General features: G+C 40.4%; 1 protein-coding gene across 5 annotated transcripts in view; it reads right to left on the bottom strand.

Moving 5' to 3' along the window:
* Window positions 1-24,149, bottom strand: part of RIMS1 (regulating synaptic membrane exocytosis 1) — a 442,630-nt gene that overhangs the window by 303,182 nt on the left and 115,299 nt on the right. The window contains exon 5 of one of the 5 annotated variants that reach the window (XM_087438805.1): window positions 12,654-12,676. The exons of the other annotated variants lie outside the window; for them this stretch is intronic. Within the exon in view, the coding sequence (XP_087294931.1) occupies window positions 12,654-12,676 (23 nt within the window). The remainder of the gene's footprint in view (window positions 1-12,653; window positions 12,677-24,149) is intronic. 5 annotated transcript variants of the gene reach the window in all.

Raw genomic sequence — 24,149 nt, 5'->3', positions numbered from 1 at the left:
TCTCTCTATCTCTCTCCCTCTCAAGTGACTGTACACTCTCTAGATCTTAGATTTCACCCACTTCCTCTCCTCCAACACACATGCATCCTTGGTCTCCAATGGGAGCCTTACAAAAGACTTCCTTGAATATATCCCTCACTGCTTTCTCTTAAAGGCAATACCTTAGACTGCATTATCAAACATTTGCTTATGTATTCTAATTATTTTATATACGCTTACTTCTTTCCATCTCTATTGTTATAACTTCAAAGTCAAAGGCTATCTCTTCGACTGTGCTTTGTCTCTCCCTTAAAAACAGATTATATTGTTGTATACCTAATAAATGCTCAAGTAATAAGCATTTGAGTGATAAATGACTGAATTGAAATAAATAGATGTTAAAGTTTAAGGATTTCAGGATTTTAGCACAAATGCATCGTCCTGACACACAAAGCAGGTTCACCTCTGCCCAGCAATAGCCACTACAAACCTTGGGAGCCATACCACCATGCTATAGATTTGTTTTTATTGCTTCCTGAATGTTTACCCATATGAGGCTTTGGCCTGACCAATTATTTCCCCTGGATGTTAGTTTACATCAATTCAAGAGAATCTGAATTCTATAATTACTTTTCCATATTGAGGAACATTTTCTATATTTTTAATCTCAGTGGCAAGAATAACACTTCTTTATTTAGAATCACTGGCAAATTATACCCGCAAATAGATAAACTGCTATTCTAGGCCATAAATGAAATACTTTGTGGGTAGATGAGTTGGGGTATAAAGAATAGGGTGTGGGCTCTGACAGAAGCATCGTTTAATCCTTTATACTCTGCTAAATATACAGAGGAATCGGGGAACTGAAATGCCCCCACTTCCCCCAGACAGAACACGGGAGTGAGAGCTCTCCTTTTAGCACTGCTTTTAATATGGCCACCAGCTGTCACCTCGTAGTTTGTTCTAATTGTTATTTACAGCCAGCTGTGTAATCTTTGGTCACACGGGAGTGACCACAGGTAACCTAAAGGTTTGCAGCAGAAAGTACGACCACAAGATACAAAGTTGCTAAAATTACCACGCCATGTGTGGTATTTATTTTACTTATTTGTTTTTATTCCAACAAGATCTCAAAGCCTTCATATGAGATTTGTTGGAAAGGAATAGTAGATAAATAATAGAACCAAAGTTAAAAATCCACAGAAAATGTATTTCAACCATTTCTGTGCTTTTTACTTTGTATGCCCTCTTTCTCAACAGTAGAGCAGTTAGACAAGGATGTCTGAACTAAATCTCCTTCCTTTGATCTGTGATCTACTTTTGTGAAAGTAAGAATGGAAACAGAGGTAAGCAATTGAAAGCGACACCTCTTTAATTTTGCTTTTCTATCTATATGGCATAATTGTATTTGAAGAGATCATATATATTTTGGATTCAAAGGCTTCTTTATATCATTTATGATGTTAAGAAAAATGAATAAACTTTATTAAGAATTCCATTTAAAAACTGAATCACACATTTATTGAAATAATTCAAATGCAAATAAATACTGTGTCTTTTAAAATGCATAATATTTTACGATTCTAGAAATGATGGCCAGATATCTGAAAATTACAGCAAAAAAAAACCTATGGAAAATGTCGCTGTGATTGTGAATACTGACATAACGTGTATCGCTTGTCCTTCTTCCACTACGTCTTGATACACCAGTTTCAAACATCTGTTGTGCTAATGCTAACACCACAACAGGCTAAGTAAAAAGTCACAAGTATGTTCTGCTGAAATTGTAGTCAAAGTCTCTACAGTGACTAATAGAGGGAAAAGTCTTCTGGGGTCAAGTGAAATCTGACTACTCTGAGAACTCCATTGTCCATTTTCTTCAATACGGCGATGGCGCATTTCTGACTGTTAGTGAAGCCAGTCCACAACTGGTTTTGCTGATCCTAAGAGAGGGATGGGCACAGAGAAGGTGAACAGCACATGATGCTCGCTGGATCTCCACTTCTACATGGACTCATCTCTCAGAATCCAGATAACTCTAAAGAGGCTCTATGTTTGGTGAAAGAAATAAGCGTTCTGAGTACTTTTAATCCCTAAAATATTTTAAAGACTATCCTATTTTAATATATGCAAATTCAACTAAAATAAGTGAAAGATATGCCTGCTTTCATTGTCTTGTTAGGAGGGGATCTGGCAAAAAGTTGTGCTGATTCATCACCAATGTGATAATGCAGAAGCTGAGAAAGGAAGCATTTCGTTTCCCATCATGTTGGAAGTGGTATTGATTGAGGACAAGTCTGTCAGACATTACTCAGCTTCCGTTGCTGGCCTATCAAGAAGATTGTGTAGATTCCCAAATTATACATCACATTCCAAATCACAACTTATATTTTCAATATTATATGTAGGTCCAATAAGACATTTCAAAGAAATCTTTGAATAGTTAAGGTATAGAAATTAAATAATTATAAAGAATTTTCATCTCAATATATTTAATAGTTTGAGAAACAAAGCTAAATGTTTACTTCTTATTAAATGTCCTTTTAAAAACATTACAGTAGAAATATTAAGGCCGAGAGATTAAGAATCTCATTAGGCTACAGGTTTCTGTTTACTAAATTGATACTGCATGACGAGACAAAGTCAATTGTTAGTGACCACTTAGCTAAGTTAAAGAATCACTGCACTGAACACATTCAGTCAGAATCCAGACTATGTTTTTCTCCATTTTATGACAATTTGATAGCCTGTACAACCTCTGTGTTATCTGTTGGATTATTTAACCTCTTCTTTAATCTGAATTCTAAAGAGAAGTAATTTTGCATACTGCTCCATTGAGCAAAGACAAACACGTATGGAAGTGACAATGGATGTCCTTGGGTGACTCACTGCCTCAACAGCACAGCAAGAGTTAAAAATCAAGGCCACTATTATTGATACTACCTTGAGCATCTATGAAATAATTATCTCAAAATCTAAATTGTGCAAAGTAAATCTGGTAATCCTTGAGTTTCTGGAATCTTCTCTACTCCCATGAAAAGACCCACAAAAACTGAAGTAGTCATCACAAGATCAGTGAAGGCCCAGGATATCGTCTCACACCATGACTCCATGAGGGTAAGAAGCTAACAATGAAAGAAGCTGAGACCCAGGAAATTTCTTATGGCTTTTATCAATGAAGAGGTTGGCAAGTGTAAATTTCTAAGTGCAGAATGACCTTGTAAGTTTGTTTCTAAGAATTTGATAGGGAGATGGGACTGGAGTCCCTGAAAAAAGAGGGTATTTACATTAGCTTATTGTCAGGAAATAGTACCACTGCTTTGATTTATGTTATTTGCATTTTCTGAGGGCATTCCCAAGTGTTTCCTGTTATATGTGTTGCATCAGCCTTCAAGAGTTTTGGTGATAGAGATGTGGTCAAATTGATCATTTTCTGTAGCTTACCCTCGTGGTTGCCCCTTCAGAGAGGCAGAGATGGATTGTCCAGGCCACAGGGCCAAGTGACCCATTTGGCAACTTAAGTCTTCCAGGCTAATGACCACAGGCCTCCTGGGCCCAGGCTCTGAGTCCCTCCATTTCTGATGTAAAACAGATTTCGAGCCATAGCCAATAAACCAGAAGAATCCAATTTGGCCTTAGAATGAATAGAAAATTAAGAAGCCACTTTTTACAATAAAAAATTCTGCCTGTCTAAATAAGTTGGCCAAAATTAATACGAGTACATTTTAAATCATTCATCCTTGTATGTACGAATGATTAAAAATGAATTACTGTATCGTTCTTCATTTATTCACTGAACTTAGAGCTTAAACTACAGAGGATAGGTCAGAATTATCTTCCTATCTTACTTTCCACATATTCCAAATTTTCAAATATGAACATTTTTACTTGAATGGGAAAAATAAAAGTATTGGCAGAATCAAAAATAATGTAGAAATGACTTCTGGCCTCAAAGGTCTTAGAGAGTTTTTGAAGAGATGAGACAGAGTTCACAAAATGGTGATGGGGGTAGTACAAAAAATGGGCCATTACATAAAAACAACAACAGACTGGGTAGTGCCTTGGGGGTAGGGTGGAGTGAGGGTGTGAGTGGTCTTTCTGTTGATTCCAAGAGAGTCCATATAGAAGTTGTCATTTAAACTGTTCCTGAAAGGAAGGAACGGTAGAAAATTTGGGCAAATTTCTCTGCAAAACATGCATATATGTTCCTATATACACTATTTTACATAATTCCTGAGGTTTGAGGACTTCCCAAAACCTACACTGGGCCCCAAATGCATAGCTTATTTCTTAGTTAAAAAGAATAGTGAGAAATAACGAGAGAAAAGTAGATTAGGGACAGAATTTTGGAGAGCTTACAATGCGAAGCTAAGCAGTTGGTACTTTGTTCAGTTTTGGCAATAGAGAACCGTAAAAGTTTGGTAAAAGGGTCCTACCTGAGCATACCTGTGCTCTTTCAGACACAATACACTGCTTCTCTGTTCTGGGTAAATGAGAAAATACTGCTGTTTCTCTTGAAAAATGTGGTAGCCAGCCTCTTAAATGACCACCAATAATACATGCCTCTGACACTCAAGCCCTGTGGAGTCCCTTCCACGTGAATCAGGGCTGGCCTGTGTGGCCAGTAGAACACGAAAGACGTGATGGTATGCGATTTCCAAGTCTAGGTCACAAAGGCATTGCAGCTTCTGCCTTGATTTCTTGGATCGCTGGCTCTGGTGGAGGCGGCTGCCATGATGTGAGGTCACTCGGGCAGCCCCACAGACAGATCCATCTGTACAGCAGCCACCTTCTTAGCACCAACTCACCAGCCATGTGAGTGAGTCACGCTAGAAGTGGATCTTAACGGCCTGGTCAAGCATTAGTTGAACGTAGCACCAGCTGACGCTAGACTGCAACCTCACGGGAGAAGATGAGCCTGAACCACTCCTGGCCTGGGGCTCCTCCATCACACATACCACTCACACTGGCCTCAAATCGCTGCCCCGCAGAAGCCATAAGAGACAATCAATGGTTACAGTTGTTTCAAGCCACTAAGTTTTGGGGTAATCTGTGTGGGTGAAGCAATGGATAACTAATACAAAGAGGTCCTAACCATCAACTCAACTGAGAGTTCTACTGGAAAAAACATCATCTTAGAAAATGAGAGCAACTACGTTTCCATGTGCAATATTGAGAGGCATTCCACTAGAGGTAGAATAATGGTGCATGATAGATTACTTATATCACATTTTAGACTAACATCTAAAGATAAAGAAAAAATTGGCCAGAAACCATTAGGTTCACTTTAGAGAAGCAGTAGAAACAGGACATGGAAGTTAATTATCTGTTTTTGCATTTCGACTCTGCCACCTATGTGGGGGATCCACTTCACTTCTTCACACTGGGTGAGTGATGCAGCTGTCCTACATACTCTCCCTCACACTGGATCCTCAGGCGGAACCAGATTCACAAGAGCAAAGGTACATAGAAGCCTAAAACAAAGGTAAAGAGCACACAGTGAAAAGAACATGAATTTCAGAAACCTGGGCTCCAATCTCAGCTCTACCCTTCCTGTTTACATGAGACTGGACAAAGCACTCTCAGAATTTCAGTTTATTATCTCTCTCCTCAGAAAAATGGGGAATTATTGTGAGACTTGAATAAGACAGTGTATGAGATAGTGCCCGACACACTGCTTGGCAGAGAGCAGCCTTTAGAAGGATGTTACCTGAATCTAAGTTGCTTTAGTTCTATTAATTTGCAAGCTGGTGAAGGTAGCTCACTACCAAGTGGAGGTGGTCCGTAGACCTTTGTAAAATGAGTAGACATAAGGAACCCATTCCTGGCTGGAGATATTGAAAAAGACAGTTGAAGTCATGCAATTAAAATATTAATGAAAAGAACAAATACCATTTGAGTGCCTTCAATATATCAGGCATTTTACATTCTTCATTTCATTTAATCTTCGTAATAACCCTGTGAGGTCAAGACCCGTGCATCTGCTTCACAACTGAGGAAACCAAGACTCAACAGTCACAAGCAAACACATATCTACAGGCCGCAGAATCAGGAGTGCATCTCACTAGAGAAAACTTCTATAATAAAGGTAAAAAGAGAATTTGCAAAGAGAGCATAGGAAACAGAAGAAGATAGACATACATTACAATGAAGAACGAAGAAGCCAAGAAGGAAGAAAGATAAAAAATCAGAAATGTGTAAGCGGAGACAGAGATGCAGCAAGAGAAATAACTGAGAAGCAACTTAAGGAAATGCCCTTCATACACTTACCAGTGCATTTCCTTTACAGCTGATTAATACATCAAAATCATGCCTTATATCCCGATTTTTGTGATAACTTACTGAAATCCTAAAGATGTGTTACTGGACAAGTAGGTTGTCCTCACTAAGACACCATCTTCTCGTCTGTAGAATGGAGATGATAATTGAACAGCTCAACCTTTAACCAGTTAGCTTACATAAAATTCTCAATATAGTGCCTGAAACATAGTATGTGCTTAAAACTTGATTCTTATTAAATACCATCTATAGTGTATTTATTCAAATATATCTATGAAATAAATTTACATATATATGTACTTACATAGACATTAAATATTTATAATATACCTATATATAACAATTTAATGTGAAATGCTTTTGGTTTCAATTTTACACAAACGAGACCCCTACATAGTATACTATATAACAATTCTATCTGATTCAAATCAATGAACTTCTTGACTCACTAAGATACAAATGGTACGGAAATGAAAAGTTTTATAAATTAAAAAATATTCTAAAGCTTTATCTATGTCTACATATTTCAAATAACATAATACATATTTCAAATAACATAATAATCATTGGAAATTTTTCTCTTCTCCTTTTGTTTCAAACAATGACTAGGAAAGAGATTTCATCTAATCAGGTCATATTTTCCTACAGTAAACATACTGTAAGTCTAGATTTTTTGAGAGCTAATTTTAGCCAAATTAAAATAATAACCAAAAAACCCCATAACGAAAAAATACTGCAATAAAAGTTATTGAAATTAGATATGAATTGTGTAAAAGTATAAAATGTTTGAAAAACTCTGATTATATTAGAAACATGCTGTGCTGTTTACACACAACACGTAAGATGACACTGCTCTATAGTATAAAGTAGATCTAAAATTTATATGTTAGCTATCAACACCAAACATTTAATAACATTTTCTTGCTCTTTTAGGATGTAAAAGTCTTTTAAATAATTTGGATAACTTAACACTGAAAAGCTTATTAGATAAGATTAAACTACTGTTTTCTTTTCTTTGCTGTACTTCTCTGTAGAAAGCAAAATAATTCAAAATCATTCCAAACTCAGAGCTGTGTTTTTTGAAAAACAGCCTGCAATTCTCAACTGTTCCCATAGAGGGAGAACTCAGGCACGGGTAAGCCACCGGAAGCAAGTGAAGGGAGGAACTGCAATTTACACACTGACGTGTACCCGGATGTGTGTGTGCCGTCACTCATAGAAACAGCTGTTCGGTATCTCATAGTACATTTAGAATATGTTATTGAAAAGAAAGGCTCTGACTTTCTAGTCAGCTTCATTTCCACTCTGTTCTCCTGTTTTGGGATTCATTAATTAGAGGTACTCCTCTTCATCTGCACCTAATATGCTCCAGAAAATGTGTTGGATTGTGAATTTTCAGATAGTGTGAGCCTATCTTCCAATATTTTAAATGGGAAAAAGTAATAAAGCATTCTCATCCCTCCAAGAAACCCAACCAATTTCACCAACTAGGACTAAAACCCTCTTAAATATACAAAACAACCCACCAACGATTCCTGCATAATATGAAGGGTTTGGGACACTAATTACCTAACTATTTAATGCTTACTGAACTAGGTATTTTGCCTGAAGTTGGCAACAACACCCTAAATCACCGAATACTGCATTTTTCTTCTATGCTGCAGCAAGCGTGCTGTAGTGCATGCACATGATATTTTGGAATACGCTGGGAAGGCAGATCGCCCACTTTCCTCACAACCTCTTCCACTTGCACATGAGCATTTACACGTATTAATGAGGGGACGATAACGATGGTCATGCCCAACAATGAGCAAGACAGACACGGGCTCCGTCTCATTGGGAGAACGGCCAAGATGCACCGACAGCACGCCCTACCTCCTTCCAGCTCTACTTGCAAACAACTTAGACGTTTTGCTGTCCACGGCTGCAAATTGGTAACAGGGGGCTTTAGACTATGAATTTCCTGTAAATGTTTTTTCAAGTTCAATATAGCTTATAAGTTAAAATGTCACACACTAAGAATGTTATTACTTTATTCATAACACTTGACAGTCCCTCCACTCCCACTCCTAGCTGGGTTGGGTTTTATGGGAGAATTGCTAGTTGTCCCCTAATACTCATTCTTTCTCTCTTTCATTGTAAGATAACCTATCATTGTAGCTGGGTGCATGACAGCTTGGAACAAAGGTTATATTTCCAAACTCCGTTTGCTCATAGATGTGGCCATGTGGCCACATTCTGGTCAAGGGAAGGCATGCAGATATACTAATTACAACTTCTGGGAACTATTCTTCAAAGGGAAGGGTAGCCCTGCATTCTCCCCGTCCTCCTTCCTGCTGGCTGGATGAAGACCTCACGACAGGGCATCAGCAGCCACCCTGGACCAGGAGTGACCTTGGGAAGGAAAGCTCCACACGGAGGGGTAAGAGGACAGGAGAAGCCTGCGCTCCTGACGCTGTGAGGGCCGTACGCCTCCTCGATGGATTACCGCCCCCTCCTTGGACTTGAGAGAGAAATAAACTTTGATCTTGCTATTTGGGGTATTTTGTTTTTATTATTACTTTCAGGCCATTCTAATCCCAAACGACATGGTGTCCTTTCTCCGAGCACCAGACATCCTGGGCTTCAGCTGAACCTAGAGCTTCCTGCACGCTCCTGTGACTACCCGTGTGTCTGGATAAGTTCCTCAAGGCCAGGGATTACAACACCTCTGTATCCCCCTAGGACCTGGAAAACAGGATAGACTTAATAAATGTTTAAAAAGCCTCATTAAACACTATATTGAGTGTACCACTGGCAAGTCCTGTTCATCCAAACTGTCAGTTTCAACACTGAAAGCCCCACAACAGCATTCTGAGAGCTTCTATTATATTTGTATTAAATACTAACTTCTTTAGATACACATATTTGAGTGCTTTAATTTCAATAGAACGAAACAAATTTATTAAGGTTTTTTTTTTTAAAAAAAGATGGTCTCACATTTAAAGCCTTCTTGGGTGAGGAATTATGCGACAATTTCAACCCAGTGAGCCAGCTCTTTACGAGGTAAGACGGGTGAGATCAATGACCTGTATGTACCTGTGCACATGTTTCTACACGTGCACAAGTCAGAGGGGCTAAGTCACCTGCTCCACTGTACTCACCACAACCCGAATCAGCAAAAGGATCTGCAATCACTCGGAATGAAAAGAGAACAGCCTCAGTACTTAGCACAGTCTCACACACAGTGGGTACTCAGCCACAGCACATCAAAAGAGTGGTTATTAATCTAACAGGTTTTACTTTCAGAAAAGGATGTTTGTGTAAAAGAAGAAGTTATGATGAGAATGCTGGGGCCACTGCTTCTGCTGCTGAGAACGACACTGATACATGTCACCTACTCTTCATTCAGTGCTTATCCCATGTCAGGCTCCATTCTAGGAGCTCCACATACAACTATCTCATTTAATCTCAGCAAGAGCCACACAGCACACGCATTGTCGTCATGAGATGAGGAAAATGGGAATGTGGGGTTAAGCACCTCTGCACAAGTTCATCCTGTTAGCAGTGTGCTTCTGAGCACTTACTGCGTGCTAGGCACTCTGATACAGGTTTACATGCACTGAGTCATTTAAACATAACAACACTACTCATAGAGAGTGTTAGTATCCTCACTTCACAGATGAGGAAACGGAGGCAGGCTGAAGGTAAGTAACTTGCCAGACATCACACAGTTAGTAAGTGGCAGAGCTGGGACTAAAACGAACACAACAGTAGAGACCACCGCCCCCACTGTTGTGTTGTGCTGTGCTCATGGTTACGTGCTGGGGTAGGTGGTGTAACTAACCAAGGGTCCTATCTCAGTGCTCTGAAAACCCCATCCCTGCTGGTATGGAGACCACGCTCCCACGGGCTGCTCCCAGCCAATCACTGAGCAGGGCAGGGCTACAAAGGCCAATTTTGTACTGATCCTAGGAGAAAAGGTACTCTCTCGCCTCACCACCGACATTGGCTTAAAAGCTCTCTGACAGCCTTCTCGAACCTTCCTGAGATGACACAGCCATCGGGGACATTTCCACCCACCCTTCTCCACCTCTCTCCTTCCATCCTCCATAAGCGGTCAGGTTTGCAGCTAATGACTCTCCTAGCCGTTTCTGACTCTCTATTTTCTCTCATGCTGGGCATTGCCCCTAACAAAATCCTTGCATCCCATCATGGCATCCGCCTTTCAAAGAATTGAACTGACACAGTTTTGATGAGTTAGTTCTCCTGGAGTTCTGTGGGGAGGAATCAGACTAGGTTCCCTGGTGAGAAAGGAGAGTGCTCCCGTGACTCCAAGAGCCCTAAGGAGAAGAGGGAGCCTGAGGAAAGCTGGGCACTTCAGCACCCTCTCCATGTGGTTGGCAGAATGGACACAGAATTGGGGTTGGTTCACGACATCTAATGGGAAAGAAGCATAGGAACTTTCAAGGGGACTTACTGTCTCCAAGACCTCAATGAGCAATGCTGACAGCTGCTCCCCTGAGAGCCAGGAAGACCCATCTAGCAGGGCCTGGTCAATAAGTGGAGAGATTGCCATGTTTGGGAAAGTGAGCAGGGGAAGATTTCCATTAGGATGGTGGAAGGAAGAGGGAAATGTTTGCCTGTCTACTTAACCTCTTTATCACTAGGTTATAAGAAAGGAAGTTTGGAACCAACGGCCGTATCGTACAGCACTGACTGGGTCCCGCACACAGAGAATCTCTCGTCCCTTACTGCTTTTAGGATTTTGGACTTTGATGCTCATGTCAGCCCAGTGAAGAAACACTAGGGAGAGATTTTTCTTACACGATGAGATGTTAAGAGGTCAGGCAAACCTGAGATGCTCATTTCTTAGGGAGGGATGGGTAAACTGAGTCACAATCCCTTCCTAGATTCTGGGCATCTTAATTTTACTCTCTTTTTCAGTCTAACCCATGTTCTCCAACTTGCTTCACCAAAGTCCTCTTTGGGAGTACCCAGAAACAGCCCACTCAAGGAGGGAGGAGCCATAACAAGGAGCTATGAGATCCTGTTCTTCTGAACTTCACGGGAAGAGGACCCCTGACTTCTCCGGCCACATACCATCAGATGCCACGGAAAGGTCAAGCGCAGCCTTAAGCTGAGAAGTAAAAGGAGAGCGGGAGTCGACCACAGACGGGCCCGCGAAGGAGAGCGAGAGGGTCTCCAGCAGCGGGGAAGCCCCTGAGGCAGGAAGGGATCTGGCACATGAAGGCAGCAGAGCAGGCCAGGGCTGCTGGAACATGTGCTGAAAAGGCTGAGGGGCCAAGGCCAGGGTTTACAGCACGTTTTACACGCCATCTGGACAACTCAAGGGCTTTTCCCCAAAGAAACCACTGATAGGTTTAGAGCAAAGAAAACTTCGTTTTCTGATTTCAAAGGTTTACTCTCGCTGTTGCGTAGACTATTTGACAAGGATTTGGCAATGTGGACATTTTATTATTTCCAGTACCTCCAAAGAAGGTAGGAGAAATGGTCTGCGCAGGGTGCAATTTGCATCACACAATACCACTATATTAGTAGTGTATATATATTAATTATTAATTGATTGCCATATTATATTAATACGAGTAAAAATTACATGCAGAACTTACTTAGAGACATTTTTCCAAGTAAATATAGTTACTGTCATTTTCGAATAGAAAACAGGCTCTGGAGGTTGAGAGAATTTTCAAGGAAGTGATGGGGCCAGGATTCCAACCCTAGTTTTTGGTCCCTAGGCCAAAGCTCTTTAGAAGTAATTTTCACTGGTTCTCAGACTGCTGGAGGATCTGGTGTAGCTCAGCAAAGAGAGAAACAGTAGGTGGAAGAACTAACTTGAACAAGTCTCGCCTCTCCCCTCAAGGATCCTACAAGACAATGGGGACATCACATCAGGACCCAGGACCTAGGCCATATATGCAAATTCAAACATCTGTGTGGGGAAAAACTACAACAAACTCATTTCCAAGACATTTGAAACATAACATCCCCCCACTCTCATCCTCCTGCAAAGACATATCATTCACATGCTCCCCCAGAGAGCCAGGAACACAGACACCAAGGAGAACCAAGAGAGCAGACAGATTTAAATGACTTTCCAGCTTCTTAGTCAGATTATCAAAGTGAAATAATTTTTCAGAATATTAGGTCTATAGCCATTCAAATTACATCACAAAATCCAAAATTAACATTTTGATTATTCCCTGTTTTGCATTACAGATCCCCTCAAATAAAACGTGTAAAGGGTTTTCCGTAATAATCAACCTAGAATCTGCACAGGTCTTTATATGGACAAAATAACTTCACCTGTTTTTCCTCTTTTAATTTTCTTATCTGACCCAAACTTAAAAAAAAAAAATAAGGCAAGTAAACACAGCAAATATTAGTGACTTCACTTGCTGACCAAGGTTTCTGTGGACTGTAATCCATAAGGAATCTCAAATATCGTCATAGTTTAACATGTAAATCAAATTCTAAATGAAAGGCCAAGAATAGTTTCCTGAGGACATACTTGTACTTCACACATGCTCACAAATGTGATTCCACTCCAAATTCAAATCAATATTTTCATCCTACGAGTTCACACATGAATTAGTACAATAAATAGATTCTTCAGCATGACATTATACAAAAGTCATCAAGTTTGCCTCTCTCTCACACCACAACTCTGGCGTGTCCATGTGGGTGTGAGCCACCCTGCCCTGGTTACACTCTTTCTGACCAGTAGGTCATCTAAGGAGCTGGCAGCGGACTTCCGGCCCCATGACCGTGATTGTTCATTCCATTCCAGTCTCCTATCATCCCTTAAAATGTTTAGCAGCATTCTGAAATACAGAGCAAAATGCTGATTGAAATGATAAATTCTCCATTTTGGGGAGATTTTCCACCCAGTTGAACAATGATCTCTATATTGCTAAACCAAGTGGCCAGTTTTCAGTCCCTATCTGCTTGCTCTCTTCCTGGAGACACTCCTCTCTTGGCTTCAAGGATGCCACACCCTCCCGCTCCTCCTCCCACTTCCAGCCTCTAACGATGGAGCCCCGGGGCTCACACCTGGGATCCTCTCTCTACCACCCGTGTCCTCATCCTTTAAATCATCTGCTCGCTGCTAACTCTCACGCCACAGCCCCAGCTCGGACATCTCCTTCGGCTCCAGGTTTGTGTGTGTCGCTGCTGGCTCTGCATCTCCATTGACGACGTCCAACAGGCACCGCAGACTCCACAGGCCCAGCATCGAGCTCCTGATACTCCAGCCTCCTCCCTCACAGAATCTGTCTCCTGTCTCAGGAAAGGGAAACTCCATTTTTATACTTGTTCAGGCCAAAAAAAACCTTAGTCGTTTAGACTCTTTTTTTCTCACACTCTATATTTTATCTGTAAGGACATCCTTTCAGCTAAACTTGCAAAATATATCCAGAATCCCACATATTTTTAAAACCTAGACCATGACTTCCCTCATCAAAGTCGTCACCTCTCATGATATTCCTGCAATAGCCCCCATGCGATGTCCTGTTTCCGCTCGGACACCTCTGTGGTGCTCAGATGGCTGCTGAGTCACCTGGCTAAAATGCACCTCGGGTCTTGCCACTTCCCAGGCCAAACTCTGCAATGCCTCCCACTTCACACAGCAAAACCCACAGTCCCTTCAGCAGCTGACAAGGATCTGTTTTGGGACCTCTGTGATTTCCTCTGTGACCGTTGCCCCCGGATTCTGCCACAGGCACACAGCCTCCCTGGTGTCTCTGGACAAGTCCAGGCACAGGTCCCCTTCCTGGGTCTGCGTCTGCTGGGATCTCTGCCTAGAATGGCTCACACTCACAATTCTTTCAGGTTTTTACTGAAAGGCTACTTTCTTAGTTAAGTCCTTTCCTGGCCCCCCTATATTTTATTGCAACACCTCACAGCAACACTGCCTGCCCCAGTCTCCTCTCTATTTTTCTCCTTACCATTTTTTTAAAATTTAATAAACTATATTTCATCTATTTATCATGACTGTCCTCCACAGAAAGTAAAGCAACAGAAAGACAGAGATTTTTGTCTGTCTCACTTTTTGATCATATCAAATAACAGAATTTGGCTTTTTCACATCTGATTGGAAAGATGGGAAGAAGCACATCTATGGAGGCACTATATATCATCTCAAGAAGCAAAGTGCAGCTTTAGCAGACTACCCTAATGGCAATGGTGTATCACTCATTCACAAAAGCCAAATTATTGCTATCACCACTGCTCTGACTAGAAATATATCTCAGCCTTAATGTGCTCCCATTAGAATGAAATTAAGTGTTAATAATTGAATAAAAATATTTGAATATTAACATGGGCTAAAAATGGGTGATAAACACTAACAGAAGGAGACAGCAGCCCGCTCTCTTACAGCAGTCATGGTGAACGCATTTTGTCTCTGCCCATGTCTATAACACCACCACCACACCCTGACGGGTGTGTTAGCATATGTACTCTTCTTAAAAGGCGGTCTTTTACAGGTTTAATGTACTCAACTTGGTAAAATCAAATACTTTAGTTAGGTCCATGAACACATTAGCATTTCCTCGCTAGAGCAAAAACAATCAGGACTCCCACCGTATGACAACTGTCAGGGTCCCATGTCATTGGCACAGACTCACCAAGTGGCTGTCAAGCATGTTTTATTTTTCCCATAATAGGAATTTGAGAAGGATTTTAATTATCATCCACATCATAGCATCATCTACTTTGCATTCACATAAATGTATAACTAAGGTTGCTCTAAAATTTAGCAGATCATTCTTCTTTCAAATACAGTTAAAATAACACTGCAGAGAGAAGCACGTCTAGAATGGGAGGCTTCGGACCTCCAAGAATCCTATCCTCCATAAAAGCAATGAGAACACTGGCAAAACTTGTCAAGATCAACTTTTTCAGAACTCTGGAAATTAATACAGCTTGCAACAATCCAAGGAGCAATTATTCAAGAAGAATGGCTGAACCTTGGTAAGGGCGGCATGCTTTATGACATTTTCACTCCCCCATTCCCATTCCTCTCTCCCTAGCTTCACAGTAGCCTTCAAAACAGCTGCCCCAGAACCAAAGTATCTGTGAAAACCAGGAGCCTAGCAGTTGGTTTCTTAACTAGCAAAAGAAGAGCAAACTAAACTGAAAGCAAGTGGAAGGAAGGAAATAATAAAAACAACAGCAAAAATAAATGAAATCGAGTGTAGAAAAAAAGTATTGCTCTGACACCAAAAGCTGACAGACACGACCCCCCCCAAAATACTACAGACCAATACCCGTCACGAATATATACACAAAAGTCATCAACAAATTACTAACAAAATGAATCAAGCAACATATAAAAAAGATCACAGGAATGCAAGGTTGGTTTAACATCTGAAATTCAACTAATATAATATACCGTATTAATAGAATAAAGGACAAAAAGCTTTCATGATAAAAAGCACTCAGTAAACTGGAAATAGAAGGGAACTTCCTAGAACTGAAAAATGTCACCTATGAAAAAGCACAGCTAATACCACACTTAAAGAGAAAGACTGAGTTTTTCCCCCAAGAAATGAACAAGACCAGGATGTCTGCTCTTATCACACATGTTCAAAATTGTACTAGAGGATCTAGTCTGGGCAATTAGGCAAGAAAAATAAGTAAAAGGCATCTAGAAAGAATGGAAAAGAATAAGTAAAACTATTTCTATTTGCAGATGACATGATCTTCTATACAGAAAATTCTAAAGAAGCCATAAAAAACTTATTAGAACTAATAAATGAGCTCAGCAGGGGTGAAGGATACAAAATCAATATACAAAAATCAATTATGTTCTTATACTCTAGCAATAAAAAATCTGACTCAATAATAAAAAGGAATTATTTAAAAATGGGCAGAGAATCTGATTAGGCATTTTTCCAAAGAAGATACCCAACTGCCAATAAGCACATGAAAAGATGCTCAATTTCATTATTCATTAGAGATTTGTCCATCAAAAGCACAATGATGTAACACTGCATACCCACTATAGCTAAACTATAAAAGAGGGACAATAACAAGGCAAGGATGTGGAGCAATCAGAAACCTCATTCATTGCCCGTGGGATTATAAACGGTGCAAACACTTCGGAAAACAGTTTGTCAGCCTGCAAAATGCTAAACATAGACTGATCATATGACACAGCTATTACGTTACCATGTATTTTGCCATGAGAATTGAAAATATATGCTCATACAAAAACTTGTACATGAATGTTCATAGCAACATTATTCATAACAGCCAAAAAGTAGAAACAATCCAAGTTTCCATCAACCATGGATGGCTAAACAAAAGGTGTATTCATACAATGGAATATTATCCAGCAGTTAAAAGGAATGAAGTACTGATGTATGTCACCTGCTACAACATGGATGAACCTTGAAAAATTATCCCAAGTGAAAGATGCCAATCACCAAGACCACATATTGTATAATTCCATTTATATGAAATACCCAAATTCAGCAATTCTGTAGAGACAGAAATTAGTGGTCACCAGGGGTTGGGTGTAGGGGTACATGGGGAGTGACTGTTAACAGGTATGTGTTTTCTTTTTTGGGTGATGAAAACATTCTGCAATTACATAGTGGTGAGAGTTGCACAACCCTATGAATATACTAAAAACCACTGAGTTGCACACTTTAACTTGATGAATTTATACTATGTAAATTATATCTCAATAATTCTGTTATAAAAATATAGTACTAGGAGTGGGCTTTACTGCCTATAGCATTTGAAATGAAGAGAAATTGAGGCAAGGAGAAAAATGGTGGATCCAGGTTTATAAACGTCGTTGCTCTCTCCTTAGGCAGATGGTGTCCCTCTCTTGCATTCTCAGGGTACTCAGTCCATCCTTGCACACAACAGTCCCATCATTTGGTCACCACATGTTCCCATGTCTGTCTCCCCATTACTCTAGGTACTTTTCAGGGTCACATACTCTGTCTTGTTCTACCTACAGAGCCATGGCATTTAGCACAGTCCACACACACACTGGACAATCAATAGACAGTTGGTGAATAAAAGGATTAGGTTAGAATAATCAGAATTAAAGTAAAAGTATCCTGAACACTGTACTTATTATAAATCCTGTGCTCAGTAGGAGATAATATTTATAAATTACATTGCTGCTTTTCTCAGGCAAAGAGCAGTGTTTGAAGATTTATTAGCTGTCTCAGAATAGGCATAAGTGACACCAAGATTATTTCTAGACACTCTAAATATATCTACTTGGCCCAATATATCAGTGTTATTGCACACCAATATATATCTAGTTATAGTGTTTGAAAAGACTTAACGAGTCACTGGGATAAAAATTCACCTCAGTAATGTTTAAGAAAGCAATACTAAAGTAGTGGTTTGCACACCATCACCTACATAGGTGTAGAGAGAGGGATAATGGAAACACAGGTGTCTTGATTCTCAAGCCAGTGGTGCCTTTGCAAAACATGCCCTAAGATCAAATAACCCCGGAATGCATGCTTTCATAAAACGTGTGCTCGCAACATACAATTTAACTCCCTACTTTTAATTTATTGCCTTAGCCCATAATACCAAAATTTAATGGAGCAATCTTTTCTTAGACATAATTTGGATCATGTGACTCCTTTGCTTAAAAGGTCTTAATGGGCTTCATATCACACTCCAAGTAAATCCAGATTCTTCACCAGTGCCAACGCGCTTTATTATAACCTTGCTGGCACATCTCTCTAACCTTACCATGCAGCACAATTCCTCTCGACTAGTGCCCATCAAATAGGCGAGCTTCCCCTCAGGCCCTAGCACACAGCAAGCTCTCTTCCAGGCCTCGGAATGCACACCCAGATTGCTTCTTTTTTCCACAAGTCTTCACTTCTGTTTCATTTTTTTCGTTTGTTTTTTTTTCATGGCTAGTTATTCATCCTTCAAGTCTCAACATAAATGTTACCTTCTCAAATAGGTACTACGTGAAACCCTAACTCAGCCTTTCCATTTACTCTGCTCTGTGTTCTTTACCTTCGTAGAACTGAACTTTAAAATATTTCTCATTTACTTATTTTCCTAATTATTTTTTGCCTCCCACTAATCTACATGTTCCATGTCAGCAGAGGCCAGATCTATCTGTCTAGTTCACTGCTTCACCCCCAGTATGAAGCTCAGAGTATACAATCAATGAAAGGTTTTTAGATGGATAATAAGTAAGTAAACGTTGACTGAAAGAGCCTGGCTCACCAGCACAATGGGCCCTGAACTCCAGGGCTACTTGGGACAGAGGCAAGTAACAGAGGGCATACCCGCCATCTTTTCTGCACCCGACGACTCTTCTAGTATACTTACCTGCCCGAATTTGAGGAAAAGAAAATTTCCTCAAATGGTAAATGATGTCTGGAAAAGCTAGAAGTGATAAACTGTCTCCTAGCAATTGATTAACCAGCAAAACCTGGCTGATCAGCTTAGTATTCATCCCAAAGGGGTGGAGAAAGAAGGATGAGCTGTGGCCCTACTCTGCAAATGGCTTAAAATCTAACTGGCGAAAGAGAACAGCCGTCGTGGACAGTTAATTACAAGCACAAGGCTGTGTGCAGTAAGTTGGCATACCTCACTGATATCTGACCACTCTGGTTAGAGGCATACATCTGGGATAGAGTCGTAGAGCGGTGATCCTTTAGGTGGAGAGCCCACATGAATTCTCATGACACATACGCACCCGTTTATACCCACAGCAAGACGGTAAGTCTTATCATTTTAGTAAGCTCAGGGTGAGGAGTCAGTGGAAACAGAGGGGAAGGGTCGGGAAGATGGCCAAGCCAACCACCCGCTTACCCATCGATGCCGGCGAGCAGCCAGGCATCCGTGGAGGTGCTCTGGAGCGTAAGGCAGCCGTGACCACTGCCCTTATACGGAACTTACAATTGGATGCCACAGAAGATAGGAAAGGAGATATTTTCAAGCAGGAAAAGTAGGTAAGTGGGTTGAGTGTTGCAGAAATGCCAAGAAGAACTAAGACAATCAAAGGGCTGTAAGATCGGACAGGGAAGAGATCTCTGAGCACATGGGGGTGTGGTCAGATCGTCCCCCTACACCTGACCCACCACACAATCACCCCATAATCACCTTAAGAGCTGTTTTTGAATGCTCCCTCCTCTCTGCCTACTGCAGTCACTGAGTGGTAATAATTCTCTTATGATCTGCCTGCCCTGCAGGCAGGCCGACTGCTGTGGAGAAAACATAAAAGCAGATGCCTCATTAGGGGCTAGAAAGCACACCTGTGCCCTGTTCATGCGAGAGAGGCAGACAGAAGTGAGGAGACCGGCGGCTTCAGGCACACAGGTTCTGCTACCAGCCAGGACAATCCCTCCACTGCGTCTTGATTCCTTTATGGGATTTCTAATATGGATTTAGCTACTTTCTTTCATTGGATGAAAGGGTAAACAGCACTCCAGGTGACTTCTATTTTTTCCTGCACTCTCGACTTTCAACATCTTCGTCTGCTAACCACTCTGATCCTGCCCAATCCCATTTTTACTGCATCCTGCCTACTCTGCCCTGGCTGACCTGTTCGCACAGCCCTGTGGGGGTCCACAGACATCACGAGTGATCTCGTTTCTGAATGCAGAAGCTTGTTCCTTTGCTCCATCCCTGCTGCTTCCTCAGGCTGCCGCGCAGGCTTCCCTGCCTGAAATGATGGGCCCGTGAGCGCTCCGCAGCGTCGTGCGCTCCGACCCCAGCGACTTTGGTCTTTTGTCCTCACCAGTCCCACGGAGGTATTTTTAAACATGTTATCTTTAGGATGCTATTTTAACCCATCTTTTAACAGTCCCCTTCCCAGACTTGGAGGGCACTGTCGCCGAGTCTGACCACAATCGCGCCAGCGGTGCTCTACCAGCCTTCATGTTCCATACGCCTTAGAGCATCTTCTCGCTAATAACATTATTTCTTCCTCCTCTTGGAGCCTTAGTGACAGCTTCTCTCAGTACCGAGTTCAAGCAACTTTTTAAAAAGCCCTGATAATCCACATTGCTTGAAAATCTTTTCTCTGTGTTCTTAACCTACTGCCACTTGTGGGGAAGCCCACAGGTTACAGCTGAGACCACATGCAGCAGGAAGAGGGCAGACGATGGCCCAAAAACAGAGCACTGTATCGAGTCTGGGATCTGCTGCTGACACATCCACATATTTTAACAAACGTGTCCCTACTGTGTCTTTAGTTTTAACTTTTCATGATTTTTAAAAATCATTTGATTAGCTTACACCATAAGGATATGAAGAGAATAAGATGAGTGTTTTGAGCTCTTTTGAGGACTTCCATGTCCTCATCATCTATTCATTTATTTTGTGGAATTTTCTGCACCACATTTGGGCAGAATAACATCCTTCTACTACCCAGAATACCAGAGAGGTGTTCCTGGTAACTGACAGCCATGAAATCTCCAGGAATACAAATTCATTATAACGTAGCCTCGAAAACTATGGTGTAGACAACCATAATTTTCAGATTCAGATACAGAGTTTGCATCCAAATATACAACAGAAATGCATATTAGACTAGTCAAAGTTTTAGACTCTATCCACCCATAGGAAAGAATGCTTACCTTTTTTTCTATCCTTCTTTATTGAACTCTTGTTATTTAGCAAAATGTTGTTGTTTGTGGTTGTTTATTACAATAACACATTATTCCCGCCCTCAAGAAGAACACATTCTAGTGCAAATGGAGAGGGGCAGAGAGAGCAGAAACAGGCAAAAATAACAATAAATGCTAATGTGATTAGTTCTAAAATGGTAACATGGACCAAGTACTATGGATCATAGAGAAAGAAATGCTTATTATGGGGATGAGATTGTATTTGAACTTCATTCTGGTGTTTGAATAACACTTTTTCAGACACAGAAGAATGGAAATGTATTTCAGGACAAGAGAAGAGCCAATCAAAATGTACAGACACGCAAGAGAGCACGATGTTTAAGACTGGAAGAGCTCACTAGGGGCGTGGAGTGAGGCTGGGGTGACGGAAGTCTGGCAGTGCAGCATGGGGTCGGACTGTCAGGGTCTTGTATGGTAAGGTACGGAGGTTGAGTCTCCTCCTTTAGGCTGACTCTGGGACTTCTGGCTTCAAAGAGTGGAAATGAAGACTTTAATGGACACTGGGAAATACACTGACTATACGCAGAATATCTGAGTTTCGTTTGGGTGTTTTCAATTTAAGATGACTAAAGAGTACACAGATATCAATATTTAGTTGATAGAATGCGCAATGCAGCATGTCTCTATGTGTGTCTGTCAGCGTGTGCATCATAGCGGTAGGTGGAAACATTTAAGAAACATGCAGAAGAGGGTTGATGGAAGGAGACCTTGGAGGAAAGATTACTGAAGAGGATCTGGGTAGATTAGCATATGCAAAATAGTGAGAAGAGAGAATATCATAGAGAAAACTGTCAACAATGCCAAATGCCCAAAGCTGGGCAAGGAGCATGAAAATGAAAGCAAAACAATTAAATTTGGCAATTGGAAATTTATCTGTGGCCAAAGGGGACAGTTTCGATGTACTGGCAAGGGCAGCAGCCAAACTACAGTGGCGCTAGAGGAAACTCTTCCTTTGAGGAGGTTGGGTAGTAAAGGAAGGAGGAGGTGGGGGTGGTGTACATGGGGTGTAGGTGGGGTGGGTGCATCAGGGGAGGTTTGTCTGTTTGACTGATTGCAGAAGGGATTATGTGGGTGAGTGAACTTTAAGTGTGACCTCAGGCTGAAGAAAAGAAGGCTGCAAAGATGAGAAACGGAAAATAAAAGAAAGTCGTAGAAACCATTATACCGAGTCTTAGAGGCAACGAACTTATGAACCATTCGTCTTCCACATGATATTTATGTTATTGATATCTCCCAGATATACTTGAATACATTTTTATAACTTGAAAATGTTCTGTATCTTGAACTCAATCGATGAAAAATATATTATTTATAGGAGAAAGTTTGGATTATTATTTCAAATTACATCCCAAGGATTTTTTTGCTTTACTTATGGATCAGGATATTTTTGTCCCTCGAGTTATAAGAAGCCATACCATATACTGATATCCAATAAATCTGGGGTAAAAGTGCAAGCTTACACTGCTCCGCTTTTACCTCCTGCCCCAATTCTCAGAAACTAACTGAAACAAATTAAAAGAACAAATTAAGGGGAAAAAGATTATAGATGCTAAAAATGGGGAACAACAACTGTATCTCAAATTTTGAGAAGTGTCTGTCAGATAAAGAGCATTTCAATACAAATTGTAATAAGATGTTGCAGGTTGACGTCCAACTCTTCTTCTTAAGACCAGTAAGACGACCCAGGTAGTGGAGGAAATTATTTTTAAAAAATCACAACACCAATTATAAGAGAGGAAGCCTGGAAGTACAGACTGACTATGAAAGACAGAAATAGTCCACTGAAAACATTGTACCCACGACTGACAAACAATAGTGGTGAGGCCGGCAGAAAATTCAGGCAGCCCTGCCCACTTGATGTTACACTAGTAAATATCAGTGTTTTACTAACATTAATTTAAAAGAGGTATAATACTTAAATATACTGATAAAAGTGGATAAATTTTAACAGTTACCAAAGAACTACACTTCCTTACCTCAAAATACCAGATTCAGATTGTTTCAAGCTGTCAAAATGTTTCTACACTATTAAAACCATCCAAGGGAGTTGGGATCCTTGCCAATGTATTTTACAGAAAAACAGAACCACATTAGGAAAACTTAACAAAGGTAGCACAGAACACACAACTTATAGAACAAAAGATACACATATTATAACCATATTTCTGTGTATCTATTTGTCCATCTCCCCAACTAATAGCCAGGGCCATGCGTATTGTAACACTAGTAGCCTTCCCCTTCAAGCCAGGAGCAAAACACGGAGAGTCATCACCACCATCATGATTTGGTATTTTTCTGGGAATCCCTTCCAGAGTATTTCAATAAGGAAATAGGAAATCTAAAAACTAAAAAAGAGGAAGTAAAGTTATTGCCATTTGGTGTGACTATCTACCTTGAAAGCACACCAAATTAAAATGAAATTACACACTGAAATTAGATTTTGATTAGGTGATCATTCATAACATATAGAAAAATTAAAAGCATTCCTAAAGTCACAGAAAACTACTGTAAAAAAGATCCTATGAAAAAATGGAAAAAAGACAACAAAAATACCTTAAGTTGAATTGTGAAGGATTTATATAAAAACACTATAGAATTAATTCAATACACATAAAATAAATGAGAATTAAGTGGAATGCTATCCTGGATCTGGAATTAGAAGACTCAGTATTTAAAGAGGCAAATTCATTTACAAATTTAGCATTAATGTAATGGGAGGCTCACTGGAATCTGACAGAATTATTCTAAAGCTCATCTTGGAAAAATAAATATACAGTAGTCAGAATATATTTGAAACAGTTAAAAAAAAGGACTGTTTGCTTTTTTAAGTATGAAAGTATATACATATATTTTTTATTGTGAAACTTTTGTTGTACATTATTGTTTATCAGTCACCATATAAGTGCATCCCTCCACCCATTGTGCCCACTCCCCACCCCCCTAGCCCCTGGTAACCACCAAACAGTTCTATCTGTGCGTGTGTTGGTTTATCTTCCATATATGAGTGAAATCATGCACTGTCTGTCTTTCTCTTTCTGGCTTATTTCACTTAACATAATACCCTCCAGGTCCATCCATGTTGTTGCAAATGGGATGATTTTGCCTTTCTTTATGGCTGAGTAGTATTCCATGATATATATATATACCACATCTTCTTTATCCATTCATCAGTTGAGGGACACTTGGATTGCTTCCATGACTTGGCTATAGTGAATAATGCTGCGATGAACATAGGGGGGCATAAGCTTCTTTGGA

This window comes from Ceratotherium simum, chromosome 13, assembly GCF_057802395.1.
Source record: "Ceratotherium simum simum isolate JZ-2026a chromosome 13, ASM5780239v1, whole genome shotgun sequence".
NCBI lineage: Eukaryota > Metazoa > Chordata > Mammalia > Perissodactyla > Rhinocerotidae > Ceratotherium > Ceratotherium simum.
This window is presented reverse-complemented; position numbering and strand designations above follow the sequence as displayed.